This window comes from Podarcis raffonei, chromosome 8 (genome assembly GCF_027172205.1).
Source record: "Podarcis raffonei isolate rPodRaf1 chromosome 8, rPodRaf1.pri, whole genome shotgun sequence".
Taxonomy (NCBI): domain Eukaryota; kingdom Metazoa; phylum Chordata; class Lepidosauria; order Squamata; family Lacertidae; genus Podarcis; species Podarcis raffonei.
The window spans coordinates 46,861,106-46,878,165 of record NC_070609.1 but is presented as its reverse complement, the minus strand read 5'-3'; the positions used below and the strand labels follow the sequence as shown (position 1 = coordinate 46,878,165).

The following is a 17,060-nucleotide window of genomic DNA, read 5'->3' as shown; positions in this document are numbered from 1 at the left end:
TGTGTCACTGGGGTCTCTATGGAGACGGGAATCAACAGCCGAGCCTCGCCCCGCCGGCAGCGGCGCGTCTCCAAGAGCCAGAGGGGTGGTTTTCTCCCCCTTTTTTTTGCAAGGCGCAGCGTAGTGGAAGGCAAGCAGGGTAAGGAGCGCGCGCGGGGGGTAAGGCGTAGCCAGGCGAGGGGGATCCGGAGTGGGGTAAGGAGGAACCGGGGTATCCCCATCCCCGTGGACAATGCAGGCTTCTTGCAGCCGGAGGCTTGGGGAACCCCCGTCTCTCCGTTCCTCCTGCATCCACCCACTAGGCATGCTGACCAAACCTTTGCATTCCGCTCCTTCCCTTCCTCTCAGTCAATGTACCTCCGACGATCTCTTCGTTTATTCCCATCACTATGCTAAGGTTGCAATCCCGATTCTCTACATGCATATTCGGGAGGGAGTCCCAGTGACTTCAATGGGATTTATTTACTTCCACGTAAACAACAGCCGCGAGGCTGTTGCTTGATGTTTGCGGTCGCAGGGTCATCAGGGGGTGCCGCTTCCAGGCGGGTGTTTGTGGCGGGGTCTCCCTCTGCTTTTCAGCATTGCACCCAAGGCGATGGCGTCACTTGGCTCCAGACTAACTAATTCGGAATAATTCCTTCTCTTCCCTAGTTCCCTATGCATGTATAATATAAATACCGGGTACACCCTCCTTCCCCTGCTTGTTTAACTAACCAGATTGTGAGAATGGGCAGCTTGTCAACGGGCGCAATCTCTGGTAGGAATCCCTGTGTTGTGTCTGCAAACCTGGAAATGGAGGAATTAGCTTGGCATCAGATGTGCTTTGATGAATATTTGACTCACTAGATCTGCACCACGTACCTTGAGTCGGCAGATCCACCCATGACTCTCTATAAAGCCTCTTTTAGGTGCTCATTAGTTGTTGCAGGGTATGCATGTTGTTAATAGCATTGTGGAATAGAAAGCAGAAGATAGCGCTCTCTGTTTATTTCCCCCCAGTGGAATTTGTTTATTTGCATAACATAATTTTGCATGTCAGAAATAAAATGCACAGAGTTCAGTGGGACTTATTCCTGGAAAAGTGTGTTTGAACTGCAGCCTTTTTTCTTTTTGATTGTTTTTTTTCCTCACCTGATGCCTTAAATTGATTCCCCCCCCCCATCTCTTTTTGCATAGAACATGGGTGAGTTGACATTGCTTTGTCTACCTTTTGCTCTGTTCTTTTCTAGAATCTCTGCCCACCATTTGCTGATGAATTTTAAAATTTGCAACCCGGGACCTCTTAACTGTTGAAACATAACTAACCTGTGGTAAGGAATCTTGTGTGTTCATTCTTGCTTAGAAATGCAGAGTTGGATCCAGACTTGGTTGTGCTTAGAGCAGACACATCAAAATCAATGGGTCTTCTTTAAGCATGATTAATACTGGATCCTCATCTAGTTCAGTAACCTCCGGGAGAATCCCAGCACAGACCAATAGGCACAAAATGGCAAGTTGTCCATCTTGTCCATCTTAGACTGTAATGTCTGTGCAGTTTAAACGTTAGTGATAATCCCAAATGGATGCATGCAGCAGCTTCCCAGGATCAATCCCTGGCGTCTCCAGTTAAAGGTTCAGGTTGCATGGATTTTATTTATTTATTTAAAAACATTTCTATAACGCTTGATTGTACAAAAACCTCTAGGTGGTTAACCAAAAAAATATAAAACATTCAAATTATGACATACTTAAAAACAGCTCTTGAGACCCTGCAGAGCCACTGCCAGTCAAAGTGGTAAACAATAGTGGGCGGGATGGACAAATTGTCTGACTTGGTATACAGCTTCTAAGTGCGACTCTTCTGATTTTTGTTTCGGATGTTGAGAATGCACATATGCACCCAAAAAGCCTGAGAGATGTTTTACAGAGGTGCTTTTGGCATCATGCACAACCGTGCCTTTAGCCCTCTGGTCTTGCGTATGTCTGGATTTACGTGCCTGCAGAAAAGCGGCCAGCGAGATGCTCTCCTTTGAGTGCCGCTGGCATTGTTCTGGCTTGGTGATATCATTTCTCAGGCTTCTGCTTCTAGCAGTTCAGCTGAACTGGCAGAATAGAAAACTGCACCAGGCAAGCTGGCTGTAGTTCAGTGATAGAACCTTGCATGCAGAAGATCTTTGGGTCATTTGCTGGCATCTCCAGGTAGGACAGGGAGTGACTGGTCTGAAGCCAAAGAGAGTCACTGCCAGTCAGTGTAGACAGCACTGAGATGGATGGATCCCAGCAAAGGAGAGCCTATCACCTCCCAAGGCAGCCTGTCCCATTGCTGGACAGCTCTTTCTCGGAGGTTTATCTGGAATATGCTTTCCTGCAATTTCCACCCATTAGTTTGTGCTCTGCACTCTGAAGCAACAGTGCACAAGGCTGCTCCATCTTCTGTGCGAAAGCCCTTTGGGAAGACCCCCGAGAGATGGGTGAATTTGTCAGTTTCTGTTTTTCTTGGTTTCTCGTTTTTCCAGGCAAGTTTTCCACGTTTCCACAACAGCTTATCAGCATTTAAGTGCAAATTTATTCTAATATGCTCATTTTTGTTCGTAATTTTGCCTAACATGCCTTTATGATTGTTATTTCCACTGATCTTTGCATTTATACCCATGCTTACTACAGTATATGCATTTTTGTACACATTACATAGGTGGAGAATTGCATTGCGAAATTTGTAGAAGTGTGAATTTTGAAGGATAGCTGTGTTCACGTAGTGCTTTGAAGTGACTTGGTAAGTATGCTTTAAATACAGTCTAAATCAAATTTCTCCCCAATCCCCACCAATGGACAAGGATTGTAGTCCAAAACATCTGAAGGGCACCAGGTTGGGGATGGCTGCTTTACACTAAGTAGCCAGTGTGGGGTCGGAGCAGAGGGAGCCAAATTGGAACCACGGTGTGGAGGGAAGCGAGTTTTAACCCTCTGTCTGCATCCCTTGTTGTTTGGAATGAGAGGAAAACTCCTATTTCAGTCAGTGGGAGCTTTCTCCCTATTGCAAATAGCAGTTGCCGGGGGTCTGATTCCAGCTGGGACCACAGCAGGGGTTAAAGGGTGCATGGGGAATCTTTTTCAGACCAAGGACCACATGTTCACCTGGGCAACCTTCTGAAGGTTCCATTCCAGTGGTGGGAGGGGCCAGAAGCAAATGTGGGTGGAGCAATGAATGTGCATTTTACCTTTGTAAAGCTAAAGGGACCCCTGACCGTGAGGTCCAGTTGCGGACTACTCTGGGGTTGCGGCGCTCATCTCGCTTTATTGGCCAAGGGAGCCGGCGTATGGCTTCCGGATCATGTGGCCAGCATGATTAAGCCACTTCTGGCAAACCAGAGCAGCACACGGAAACGCCGTTTACCTTCCCGCCAGAGTGGTACCTATTTATCTACTTGCACTGGTGTGCTTTCAAACTGCTAGGTTGGCAGGAGCCGGGACCAAGCAGCAGGAGCTCACCCTGTCACGGGGATTCGAACCGCCAACCTGATCGGCAAGCCCTAGGCTCTGTGGTTTAACCCACAGTGCCATCCGCGTCCCTTTACCTTTGTACATTAGGCTAATTTTTACACACACTTACTCAGCCACCTCTAACTTCCATCCAGGCATGCAAGAGGCAGTCAAGTACACATTCCAGGCAGGCAGAAACTTAAGGAGGGTGTGAAGTAGGGCTAGTGAGGAGTGTGGCCTGGAGACAGGGGAGTGGTTGAGGGGGTGCGCCCGGCAAGAGTTCCAAGGGCCCAACAGAGAGGCCCTTCAATGCACTAATGACGTGGTAACATTGGGGAATATTCACAGAGCAACTAAAAAAGAGGAATGATGTTTGGATATTTCTGCACCAATGACATGTTGCAAATACACCCTGGGAAAAACACCAGTTTGGAGGAACCCTCTGTCTAAGAAGTGCAGGCCAGGCCAATTTCCTTAAAAATGCAGACTGGATAAAATTCTTGAGCATCCCAGCTGAGGAGTTAGATGTTCACTGGTTGAGCTCTGATATACCTTTGACTTTTGCAGCCCCTGTGGGGTCCTTTCTTTAACTTGAACTGACCCTATCATGCCGACTGTTGATGCCACTTAAGTTTGCAGCCATGCAGAAGAAGAATCAGTGGTGGGCTTTGCTATGACAGATATTTCCTTTTCCCCAAAGGTTGCGGTTTCTTTAGGGTTTCACTTCTAGTAGTACCAGGTACAGAAGCAAAGTGTGCCAGGAACTGTATAGCAGGGATGGGGAACCTCTTGCTTTCCAGATATTATTAGACACCAACTCCCATCATCCCTGATCCTTTGCCATGCCTTGAGAGTCTGGTGGACCTTCTGGGCAGGATTGAATGCGTGAAATGAAAGCAGATGAGCAGCTCTAAGCCATAGTTTAATTGTTGCGGCTTTGGAAGTAGAAAGTGGTTTAGGTTCTAAACTACAGTCAGCACAAGCTATGGATGTGATATCTTGTCTGAACTGAACCAGACTGTTGTTTAGATAGGTTCTGTGTTGCCCACGTAAGTTGTGTATGTGTGTATTTGTGTAGCTAAGATCTCTGAAGAAGACGCAACTAGCAAGCCAAGCATAATGACTGACTTAGTTAGGCGTTGGCCAAATGGTGAAAGAATCCATACATACCTTGAGCAACTGTAGAAAGGCAGGGTTGGTTTTAAATAAATACATTAAATAAATACAAGGATTAAGAGCTGCTGCCCTCTACCTGGGTGCTTCACGATTTATGTGTCAATCATGTTTGCTGTGGCTACAACTGACGTTACCCACAGTAAACATGTAGAGTGTGAAGGGCAAGTGGGTGTCCCTAAAGTGCAGCTCCTTGTGTGCTATGTCTCTGACTGTGGGGGTAGACAGATGCCCTCTGAGAGCAAACTGCAGATAGAGCATTTATCCCTAAACACACAGGGACGTGTACCAGGGAGTCCTGATAGGCTGTGACTCCCTGTCTAGCAGAAGATCCCTGATTGGCTGCGACTATGACTCACAACCAATCAGGGCTCCTATGTGAGTAAGGGAGTCTCAGCCAATCTTAGGTGCATGCATATCAATTTTTGTGTGAAAAGTGAGAAAACTTGCAGTTTGCTTTGCTCACCTGTGCAAACATCTCTACCTCTGCATGCCAGGGAGACAAATTGTGGGGCCCACAGGTTGCGGTCAACCTAAATCTCAGTCAAAGGGGCATCTATTATGGAACAGTCAGTTTTATTGTATATAGCCAAAGCCTTTAAAAGGACAACAGAGAATAAAAGGAAAACTTTCAATCATACAATGTAGCTGTTTACAACATAAAATAAATTTACAACATTAAAATGTAAGACATGCACAAAACTTCTGCTGGAGAGGGAGCCTTCAAACCAGCTTTTTGAGGAGTGTAAGGTTCAATGTAAGTAAAGTATAAAATGATGCACATTTGGGGAAAACACATATAGGTTTGAGCTTCAAGCTTCTTGGATGAGGGCTGCAGCAAATAATTTTAAAAAGTTAAATTATGAGTGGCTATTCACATGGGTTACCGCATGTGTGCCTCAGGGGTAAAGCACACTGACCAAGGTACACTAACTGAGTTTAGTTCTCCACATTTGCAAAGTCAAGGATTCTGCAATTGGATAAGTACACAGCTGTACATTATCATCATTCTTTAATTTATTATTTATTAAATTTCTATACTGCCCTTCATCTGTTTAAAAAAGCCATAGTTTAAAAAGCCATAGTTTAATATGCCCGCATGTTATTGCAGTTTTCCAAATGGCCAAACCTGCATAATTTGTGCCCATTTTTTTTTTTTTTTGCAGTTGTGCACCCAGTACACCTGCTGTACAGTGGTACCTTGGGTTACATACGCTTCAGGTTACATATACTTCAGGTTACACACTCCGCTAACCCAGAAATAGTGCTTCAGGTTAAGAACTTTGCTTCAGGATAAGAACAGAAATCAGGCTCCGGCGGCGCGGCAGCAGCAGGAGGCCCCATTAGCTAAAGTGGTGCTTCAGGTTAAGAACAGTTTCAGGTTAAGAACAGACCTCCAGAACGAATTAAGTACTTAACCCGAGGTACCACTGAATTTCTGTGCATGCAGATTCATGTACATCCAAGTGTGGCTGTGACTTCTGTTGGGTAGGGCCTGCAGCTCCGCTGCTCCTTTCCAGGAGATACCTTCATCCAGCAGAGGAGAAATTTTAAGGCGAGAGAGAAAGGGAAAAAAGTTCACACGCATGTCTATGTCCGTTAGTGTGGAGTTAAGTACATATGCTAATCCACACTATCCTCCCCAGAGCAACCACGTCCAAGTAGCACAACCCGCCCTTAGTAACCGTCGCCAGGCAACACAAACTGTGGCCGCCCCAGCAGCCAAGCCCACATGCCTGTTTTTGTTTAATGTCAGGCCGTAACTAAGATCCTGGACCTGGCAGGCCCCCCAGGCTGGCTAGTGCCCTAATAGCCTGCCCCGGGCATGGGTGGATCTTGGCAGGGAGCCCGAGCAAGGGGATAGTTAAGGGTAAATGTCCATGAGAAATGGACAGCGTTTCCCCAAAGTAGCAGTGGATTGAGTTAATAATTGTGCGGGGAAATTCCAGTTAGTGCTGGCATTGACACAGGGCAAGCCAGGGCGTTTGCTGAGAAGATAGGTCTGCTCTTGCTAGGCATGGGCAAATCTGTCTATTTTGGTTTCCCTTGTTTCCTCATTTTTCTAATCTTAAGTTTAGTTCTCCACATTTGCATAGATGATTGCAAAAATAAATTTAAAAACTTGGAAAAAAATCTCTCATGAAAATTCATCAGCGTTTTTGTGAAGATCTCTGCTAATAGACACCTTTTTGCCTACAACACACAACTTTTGCAAAGCAATTTTCCTTAACATACTGCACTTTCCTCTTGTCCATGTGCTGGTTTTTTTGAATATGACAACAATGGTGCTCGCATACTGAACTTCAGAAGTAGGGGGAAAGTTTATGATAAATCTGAAAAAGCCAGAAGCTTCTACAGAATGTTTGAGAAAAGTGCTCTATCTATGACGTCCTGATTTATCTCAGGAACCAAGAAATCTGTTCAAACAGTGCACTAAGACCAACAATGGAGCTCAGGGAGAAATCCAATTTACTTTGCATTTAAATGTGGATTTTTCTAATTCACACTTTCTAAAACAATTTGTGAACTGAAACGCAGCCAATCCTTTGCAAATTTGCAGTTCTCCAGATTTTGCAATGCAGTTCTCTAGCCAAGTGGTTGGCATCTGTCTGTCTTGAGAGATAATGGATCATGCCTCCAGGGATGAAGGCAAACCGCTGAGTTAGCAGCACTGAAATGACCTCCCTGGGGCACAAGCCTGAGCAGTGTATATGGAGGTCCTGGGCTGCCCAGATGACAAGACCCCTCTCAGCCTCACTGATGTAGTTCAAAGGAAAGCAGAGCAATATGTTTGGCACCAGCTTGGCTGCAGCAGTTTCCAGAAGAAGGCATACATGGTGCCATCCAACCGTATTAGAGACTCCATTCTGGATTTGTGTAGGGTTTACTCCTTAGCCTTTTCTTCTCCCAAAGGAAGCGGAGGCTTAGGACCAGGATTTTCCTTCTCCTAGAAAGGTTATCTTCCTAGGTTGACAAGCACCATCTGCCCCCTCTTCCTTCTACAGCATGTGCAGAAACTGGCTTCTTAACTGTTTGACCCAGTATTGGTTTCATCTACACAATCTACTGGAGTCTGTCTTCACGTGCAGGGAAAGTCCCTAACTCACCAAGGGATTGAGATACATTGGCTACCCTCACTTAGTTTAGCCAGCCTGTCAAAGTCGTTTCCTGGGGTGTGGCCGCTATTGCATACTGACAGTTTTTAGGAGCCACAGGTTAGAGCTGAGTGCAGATGGGGACCAAAAGTGAACAAACTACTCCAAAAGGAGTGCAATGTATCCCCCATCATAGGCACTGCCCCACCCCTAGCACCCCATACACCTCTCTAGTCAAGTAATGTGTACTATAATACATATACTAGAGTAAAGTGTTCATATAATACATACATTACTGAAAGCAAGATATAAAAATGCATTATATATGGGGAATTTCCTTTGCAAAAATGTGTATAAGGAAAAAGGTGACCTAAAATGCTGATGAATTTTCCTAAGGACTCCCCCCCCACACACACTTTTAACAAAAATTGCAAATTGTTGCTGTGAAAATGTGGAGAACTGAATTCCAGTTTGGGGAAAAATGATAAATGAGGGGAAAATGAAACTGACAGATTCCACCATCCCTAGGTAGGGGGAAACGTCTAGAGGAGCTTTTGGAAATTTGTACATGATGGCACTCACAATGCCTGTTGCTTGGATCTGAGCAGCCCCCCTGTGTGTTTTACAGAACATCATGGCTGAGAGCACAGACATGGCTTCATTGGAGGAGAGCTTCCGAAAGTTTGCCATCTACGGCGACACCAAAGCTACAGGGCAAGAAATGAATGGCAAGAACTGGGCCAAACTGTGTAAGGATTGTAAAGTAACCGATGGCAAAGGGGTCACCAGCACAGATGTGGACATTGTCTTCAGCAAGGTGAAGTAAGTGCCTGCTTCCATCTCACTTCCTTCTGGTTCTGCTTTGTGTTGGTTCTTAATTTACAAAACCGAGGAGACTTGGATGGGACTGAAACCCGTGGGCAAGTCTTTGCCACATCTCTGAAGCCCTGACCCTGGAAGCAAGAGCCCAATGAGCTAATTCATAGGAACATTATACTAAATCAGATCCTTGGTACTGTAACAGGCAGGTTTCCCTCCCATACCTGCCTCAGATGTTGGGGATTGAACCTGCGACCTTCTGCATGCAAAGCAGATGCTCTTCCACAGAGCTACAGCCCTTCCCCAGACTTCCATTCATATTTTCTGTTTTACTATAGGGCACAAAAGAGGCCTACCAGGCAAGGCCTCATTAAGACATGCTGAGGCCCTAAGCTATGTCAATTTCAATTTTATTTGCTATTACAACCATTGTGGTCATTTCAACCACCTTCAGAAAGAAATATACATCCTATGCATACTATATAGAATGTGCATAGATATACTAGTGTGTGTGTGTGTGTGTGTGTGTTGTGTGTGTCTATATAAGCTTTGCCAAGTTGAAGAGATCCCATAGCATTACCACCCTCCACCCCACAAAATTCATAGACAACACTGAGCTAGGTGTACCAATAGTCTAACTTGTTATAAGGCAACTTCTTATGCCCTGTTGAACCCCGCTCCCCTCAAGTCAAATACTTACAGCACAATTTTATGCATGTTGACTAGGAAGGAAATCCCATTGTGCTCAATGGTGCTTATTCCCTAGGGGTAACATGCTTAGATTTCAACTTTAACCAAATACCTTCCTAATCTATTTTTTGTCTTCTGGAAAAAATGTTTGAGATATTTTTATAACACACTTGTAAAAATAACACAGCACATGTTTATCTGTTTACTAAATATAAGTAAAATAGATAAACCAGATCTCAACTGATTAAGGGCAGTGAATTTTTTTCTTTACTCCAATGCATAATTTTCCAGATGACTTGTATTACTGGCGACAAGGGACAGAAACTCTGCATATGTTCAAAAACCATGTCTGTAGCCAGACTACAAACCTAGCAGAAAACAGCCCAACCCACAAAAAAGAGGCTTAGCTTTCTGTGTCAATGCCAAGCACCAGCTTAAAAAGATACACACACAGCTTCTTTGGCTCAATGCCAGCTTCAGTTTGGCATTGTTGTGTTTCACATCTGTGCTTCTGGGGAGACTGAGCAGGCATTGCTCAATGGTGCTGTCCCGGTTTGATTCAGCAATATTGGCAGGAACACTTTTGTTTGTACTGTTGAACTGCTCCATGTCAGCTGCTGTTTGCGAAATTAAGCCTTTGGTCCTGGCAAAAATAAAAAAACAAACAGCTATTGACTGCTGCTAGTGTAACTCTCTTGTAATGGAAAGCACTTTGGCTGCAGCAGCGACAGCTACAGTTTAATGTGGGGGGGGGAGAGAGAAAGAGAGAGATGAGCTGGGCCAGCCCACCAGGTATATCTTTTCCCTCTTCAGCTGTGACCCCTCCACCTTCCCAATATCCCTCCTGCAGAGAGACTTATGCCTTACGAAAAAGTTTCCATTGCCAACAGCTGGATTTTTTTTAAAGCTTTGTAACAATGACGGGAAGGGGATTTTAAAATTTTTTTATTGGTGGGATCACAGTTGGGGAGAGAAGTGATAGACCTAACTTCTGGGCTTGCAGTGTTCTCAACAGCAAGTAAGGCCCTCTGCAGCTATAAATTAATTTAACAAAAAAACAACAGTCATAGTGGCACACAAGTGTAATATGTAGACTTGTGACCCCAGGGCAGGCCCAGCTTCTGAAGGAAACTGAGACATAGATGCCTGGCTGTGCATTAAGCTTAACGTGTGACTTAACCCCCAGAAGCCCCATTTCTCAGAGGTGTGTGGAATGGTTGCAGTTAGTGGTTTGGGGAAAGCTCTTGGCATGTTCTCAACTTGAGTCTGGTCAAAACTCAGGGACAGCTTATACCAGGGATGGGGAAGCTGAATGTGGCCTCCAAGTCTCTCTGGCTCACAGGACTCTCCTCAGGCCACAACCCTCTCCAGCCTTGCTTTGCGCCCTCCTGGACTGCTTTTGCTTGGCTGGAATGTGTCCTGCAGCTCAGATGACGACTCGTGCTTGTCTGGATGGGGGATGGAGGCAGGGAACTGTGTGTGTGAGTCTGTGTAGAAACAAGCCTGTTGTACAAAAAGTAAAATCAGTCTCCATTGCTCCACCCTCTTTTGCTTCTGGCTCTGGCCACCACTGGCATGTGGCACCCAAAAGGTTGCCTAGGAGGGAATGTAGACTTCCAGCTTGAAAAAGTTCCCCTGCCTCTGGTTTATGCAGGCAACAGAATCAATAAGTAAAGCTATTTTCTGGATGGCGTCACCTAAAGCCACAAATGAGGAATTGCATATCTGAGTGGTCTCTCACATACCCAATATTTCCCTGCATGTAGAAAATCAGATTGAAGACTGGTACTTGTAGGATAGTGGGCCTGGTCTGGAAGCACCTTTGTTGTGGTCCTTCCAAACATACCTTTCCTCTCTGGGGGTTGAGGCCTCAAAAAGACAATTTCTGCCAGTTTGCTGCAGAAGCTGTCAGCGTTCAGCACCGATAGGTGTTGCCACCAGCTACCCAGTCTCTAGGACTTTTAAACAAATGTTTCAGTTGTTCTAGCTAGTTAGCTGGTATATATCAAGATTTTCAGAGACGTAGCCATGTTAAGTTGCATACACACTCCAAACCAACTTCAGTCTGAATTGAGAATGACCTAGCTGTGTTTTAAGCTGGTAATGTGTACACAGTCTCTTTCTTTAAAAGCAACAAAGATTCTTGTGGCACCTTAAAGACGAACAGTTTCATTATGGCATAAGCTTCTGTGGACTACAGTCTGGTCTGGCCTGACTACATCAGATGAAGTGGACTCTAGTCTGCAATGGTCACAGCACATCTGGAGTACCATGTCCACTTCTGTATGGCACAACTTAAGAAGGATGTTGACAAGCTAGAGCTTGTCCAGAAGTTGACACCCAGGATAGAGCTGGGTATGTTTAGCCCAGATAAGAGGAGATTAAGAGGAGACATGATAGCAGTCTTCAAATATCTGAAGGGAGGTCATGTAAAAGATGAAGCGGACTTGTGCTCTGTTGCTCCAGAGAGCAGGAATAGATTGAGTGGTAGAAATTGCCCGGAACCAAATCCCAGCTAAACAATGGGAGGAACTTGCAAGTTCTTGTCCTTCTACAACTGGGAGCCAGGACATCCTCCTTGCATGCTTTTGCTTGGCAGGAATGTATTCTTGAACTCTCATAATGGTTCGGGGTTGCCTGGAAGGAGGTGGTTAAGGGGTGTGAATGTGTATTGAAACAAGCCTACTGTACAAAGGTAGAATTTGTATTCATTCCCTACCCTCTTTTGCGTCTAGCCCCACTTATCACTGACCTATGGCCCCTTAGAAGTTGCCTAGAAGGAAATGTGGCCCTCAGACTGAAGAAGGTTCCCCACCCCCGGTGTATGAGTCAGAGGGGCAATGGTGGTTGCGATTTGGCTCCTGAGTCCCTTGTGCCTATTCTGTTCCAGAGGGAAGACGGCCAGAGTCATAAACTATGAGGAGTTCAAGAAGGCCTTGGAGGAGCTGGCTCCAAAGAGGTTTAAGGACAAAAGCAAAGAGGAAGCGTATGAATCCATCTGCCAGCTGGTGGCAGGCAAAGAACCGACTAACGTGGGCGTCACTGTGAGTAACTGCTGCCGGTGCTGCAGGAAGAAGCAGAACAGACTCCGGGTGGGAATCCAGAAGCAGGCCAGGTTGGGTCTAGGACAGGGATGGGGAGCCAGTGGCCTTCCAGATGTTGCTGAACTCCAACTCCCATCAGCGCCAGCCAGCATGGCCTGGGATGATGTGTGTTGTAAACCAGTAACATCTGGAGACAGCAGGTTCCCCACCTGAACTCCAGTGACTAGGAGCAGTTCTCCAGGGTTTCCCAAGCCTTACCTGGAGATTCTGTGAATTGGACCAGGAAATGTCTGTATGCAAAGTGTGCATTCTGGTAGTGAATTGCAGCTTTCTTGTATGGTAGGGCTTAACTCACTCTCAGTACTTCTGGACAGATCAGTCCTTTTCCAATTCCACAAGTGATCGTTTATGAACCTCTTCTGTCCCATTAACTAGCAGAAAAGAAAGCAGTATGGAATTTTGTGTATAAATAATATTTCAATACACAATTTATCATAAATTGTACATTTATATACATCTTTTATCTCACTGTATGTATTTATGTACAGTCCAGTGCTCTTTTCTGAGGGGTACTCAAGGGAATGCAGTACCAGCACCTTTTTTCTAGAAGAAAAGTACTGTACACATTTTAATATGCATTTTAATGCATTTTGTTTCGTTTTCTGAGCCGGGAACTTTATCACAAAATTCAGAGAAGTGTAAAATAGGGTGGATGTTCCAGTCTTTATGATAGTACAGCAGGTATGGATCAGGTCAGTGTGCTTTGGAACTCATGGAAACTGAATTCCTTAAGCACCCCCGACCAATACAGCTCCTGCTATTTTCCTATGGGAGGCCCCAGGTTTAATACCTGCACCCCTCATGGAGGATTGACAAAATCATTGAGAACAAGACTTATTGATCATGATGGCTATGTTCCCTCAGGTATCAGAGCCAGTGTGCCTCTGAAGGCCAGTCTCCAGCAGAGCACTATTGGGCTCATGTCCTGCTTGTGGGCTTCCTACAGAAATAACATTGGCCATTGTGAGTAGAGGGCGCTGAGTTGGATAGGCCTTTGGTCTGATCCAGGAGGGCTCTTATGTGCCAGTTGAAGGAGCCTCCAAATTGCAAGACTGGGGAAGACCGCTACCTGCAATGCTGGAGAGCTGTTGGTAAAGCCAGTGGTACTCTATGTGTCAGGGATGCGGGTGGTGCTGTGGGTTAAACCACAGAGCCTAGGACTTGCCGATTAGAAGGTCAGCGGTTTGAATCCCCGCGACGGGGTGAGCTCCCATTGTTCGGTCCCTGCTCCTGCCAACCTAGCAGTTCGAAAGCACGTCAAAGTGCAAGTAGATAAATAGGTACCGCTTCAGCGGGAAGGTAAACAGCGTTTCCGTGCACTGCTCTGATTCACCAGAAGCGGCTTAGTCATGCTGGCCACATGACCCGGAAGCTGTACGCCGGCTCCCTTGGCCAGTAAAGCGAGATCAACGTCGCAACCCCAGAGTCGGTCATGACTGGACCTAATGGTCAGGGGTCCCTTTACTTTTACTCTATGTGCCAGTGGTTCACATTGGTACAAAGCAGCTCCTCATATTATTGCATAGTAGATAGTAAAGGAGGTGGAGGTGATGTGGAGGCCATGTTCTGAAGTAGGGGTGATGGTAGTTGTTGCTGAACAAAGAATGGTTCTGACCCCCTCCCTTGTTTTTGTGATTGGCAGAAAGCCAAGGCTGTGGGCGCGGTGGAGAGGCTCACCGACACGTCCAAGTACACAGGCTCCCACAAGGAACGTTTCGACGAGAGCGGGAAGGGCAAAGGCAAGAGCGGACGGGAGAACATTGTGGACAACAGCGGCTACGTGTCGGCCTACAAGCACGCCGGCACTTACGATGCCAAAGTGAAGAAATAGGAGAGGCTGCCGCACCCGTTTGAAGGAAGGGCCACCCTAATGACACGCCCCCTTGCCCTCGTGGGGGTTCAGCTCTGCCCGGCCTCACTCCAGCCCCAGAGCAATAGCTGGAAGGGGTGCCTGTCCTTGAATGGTTTACGCAGCTGCAGTGTGACCCAGCCACGCACCTCGCTTCCCAAAGTTACACAAACTCAGACTTTTATCTGCGGCACCCACCTGCGCAGCCTACCAAAGGCCTCTCCACCTCAAATGTCTCCCTTACCTCACTCTAACCAGCCCCCTCCCCACTGCTTTCCTCTCTAGTGCTAATAATGGGAATCTCCTGCACCGTAGAGAAAATAAAAGGAAAGCTTCATTTGTCGTGCAGCTTCTAGGGCCACAAAGCTTCTGTCAGGGCAACAAGATGGCTTCCCAGGCTTCTAACAGCATTTCCTCATAGCTCTTGCTCTTCCAACCCATGATGATGTCTACTTCCTGTTTGCAGGGGACCCCAGTGCTTCCATCGGCATCATTTCACCGCTTTTGATTGTATCAGAAAAGCAGTATATAAAATAAAAGTACTACTCACAATCATCTTGCTCCTCAACTGACAAGGCAGCTGATCTTTTTAAAATACTGCACATTGAATGCAGGTGTGGGGAAAGTCCTCGCCCTGTGGCACATTCCCTCAGGGGGATATCTGCTGGGAGCACCATGCCATTGGTGGGCACAGCTAAACCCAGGAGGAAAGGGCAGGGAGGACAGGGAAGAAATTTGATTCATTTCACATGTAAAGGCAAATCTGTTTAATACCACACTGAATAGTGACCGTCCTTCAAACTTCACACCTGTCTGAATTTTGCAGTTCTCCAGCCAAGAAATACATACACTGCTGTGAAGTATGTCTATAAATGCATATATTCATGAAAATAATGTTAAAAACGCATTGTAGTAAAGAAAACTGCCCAGCAGAAATTCGCATATTAGGATAAACGGCATACAAACATGCATTATATTAGGATAAATTTGCACTAATGGGAAAATGCATGCATTTGCCTCCAACGAAGTTAGTTAATGGTCATTAATTTCAATGGGTCTACTCTGAGTAGAATTAACATTGGCTACAAGCTTTCATAAGTGCTTGCAAACATGTATCAGGAGAAATTTCCACTAAAATGTTAATGCATTTTCATGTGGACTTAAAAAAAATATCACAAACTGATGTGGTGGTATGAGATCTTCTTGGTCTGGGTAAAAAGACTACTGAGTCAGAGCTTCTCAACATAAAATAATGCCCTTGGGATCCCAATTGTGTTAGAATACCATTGCATGTGATCCAGACCTCAATAGAACAATTTTTGTTGTCTTCTCCTGCAGTTGAAGCAAGGATGGCAAGTGGCTGAAGGAGGCCGCCTCATGCCTGACTCTCGGTTAGGGATGGGCGAATCTGTCAATTCTGATTTCTCCTATTTTCTCCTTTTTCCAAGTTTTGCCACATTCCTGCATCCCTTTGTGATTTTTTTAAAAAGCCACCTTAATAATTCTTAAGCATTTTAGTGCACATTTTTCTTAATTTGTACACAATTCAGCCTAATATACACACATCCTTTGCAAGCAATTTTTTCTTAAGAGAATGCATTTTTGTAAGTTGGCTTATACAGTACATGCATTTTTGTGTGTAAATTCCTCAAATATATGAATTTTCCTTCCCGTTCTTTGGTTGGAGACCTGAAAATGTCACAGGAGAGCTGTATTTCAGTTTGTGCTTCACTTAAGGAAGTGTGAATTAGGTCGGTGCACATTACAGTGTGAATTGAACCCCATCCCTGTCCCTCCTTTTGAGTTTGCATCTGGGGAGGGGCTTCCCAGCTGCTGTAGGCTAGACCAGGTATGTGTTCAGTGGCTCCTTTTCCCTCGGGTGCCAAAGCCCCCCAGCCCCACCTGTTAGAGAGGTGGGGGTCGTGTAAGGGTGGGAAAGGAAAGTGGCACGAAGGCCAGAGATCCTGCATCTTTACTCAATGGTAGAACGCATTCTTTGGCTATGCAGAAAGTCCCAGGTTCCATCTCCTCATGGGGGCTGGGAAGAACCTGTGCCTAAAACCCTGGAGAGCTGCTGCCAGTCAGTGCAGACAATATTGAGCCAGATGGACCAATTATCTGAACTGGTAAAAGCCACCTTCCTATGTTCTTCCTATGCTGGGCTCCAGAACGTGGCTCCACTATGTGTATCCTTTAACCCAGTCTGACTCTGGGCTCAGTGTTGGAGCATCTGCTCTGCACAATGCAGAAGGCCTTGAGTTCAATCTGCAGCATCTCAAGAGAGGCCTGTGAATGTCCCTTGGTCTGAAATCCTGGAGAACTTCTGCCAACCACTATAGACAATATGGAGCCAGATGGACCAGTGGTCCCAGTGCTCTCACCTTGAGGCGGGGGAGAAAGCAAACAGCCCCCCTAAGTGTCCTGTCTCTTCAGGAAGAGTGTTGCAGGCACCCGCTCTCCCAGAGTCCAGATATTTCTGTGGGCTGGGAGAGTCACACCAGCTGAGTAGCGATGTTGTTTTACAGCCAGCATGGAATTCTCTGCCTGCGACGGAAATGGCTTCCTGCCAGGCCTCTTGGAGCCTGTGTGGGCCAATATCTCAGCCGTTGATTTTTATGGCCTTGCTGCTATTTTCTCCCTCACATTTGTCTCTCTTTATCAGTTTTCCCAGCGCAGGCTCCTGAGAGGAATGTCAGGCGATGGCTGACCCACCATCCCTGCTCAGTTCAACAGGAAATAAGAAGCTGTCAGACCATTCATGGTACATTAAGCTCAGTGTTGTCTGCACAGACAGGCAGCAGCTCTCTAGGGTTCCAGGAAGGGAATCATTCCAAGACATACCTGGGGATAGTGGGGATTGAACGCGGGAGC

General features: G+C 46.0%; 1 protein-coding gene across 1 annotated transcript; it reads left to right on the top strand.

Moving 5' to 3' along the window:
* TPPP3 (tubulin polymerization promoting protein family member 3) lies at window positions 1-14,741 on the top strand. The gene is made up of 6 exons (XM_053399697.1): window positions 1-139; window positions 1,230-1,310; window positions 2,672-2,752; window positions 8,356-8,549; window positions 12,127-12,280; window positions 13,983-14,741. Exons 4-6 carry the CDS (start codon window positions 8,362-8,364, stop codon window positions 14,169-14,171), a joined length of 531 nt encoding a protein of 176 aa, XP_053255672.1. The 5' UTR covers window positions 1-139; window positions 1,230-1,310; window positions 2,672-2,752; window positions 8,356-8,361; the 3' UTR covers window positions 14,172-14,741.
* The last annotated feature ends 2,319 nt before the right edge of the window (window positions 14,742-17,060 follow it).

Bases quoted from the DNA above. Each gene is read 5' to 3' on its own strand.
- TPPP3 (XM_053399697.1), top strand. From the start codon at position 8,362: ATGGCTGAGAGCACAGACATGGCTTCATTGGAGGAGAGCTTCCGAAAG. The intron at 8,550-12,126 runs GTAAGTGCCTGC...ATTCTGTTCCAG, and splicing joins ATTGTCTTCAGCAAGGTGAA to AGGGAAGACGGCCAGAGTCA. The intron at 12,281-13,982 runs GTGAGTAACTGC...TGTGATTGGCAG, and splicing joins CGACTAACGTGGGCGTCACT to AAAGCCAAGGCTGTGGGCGC.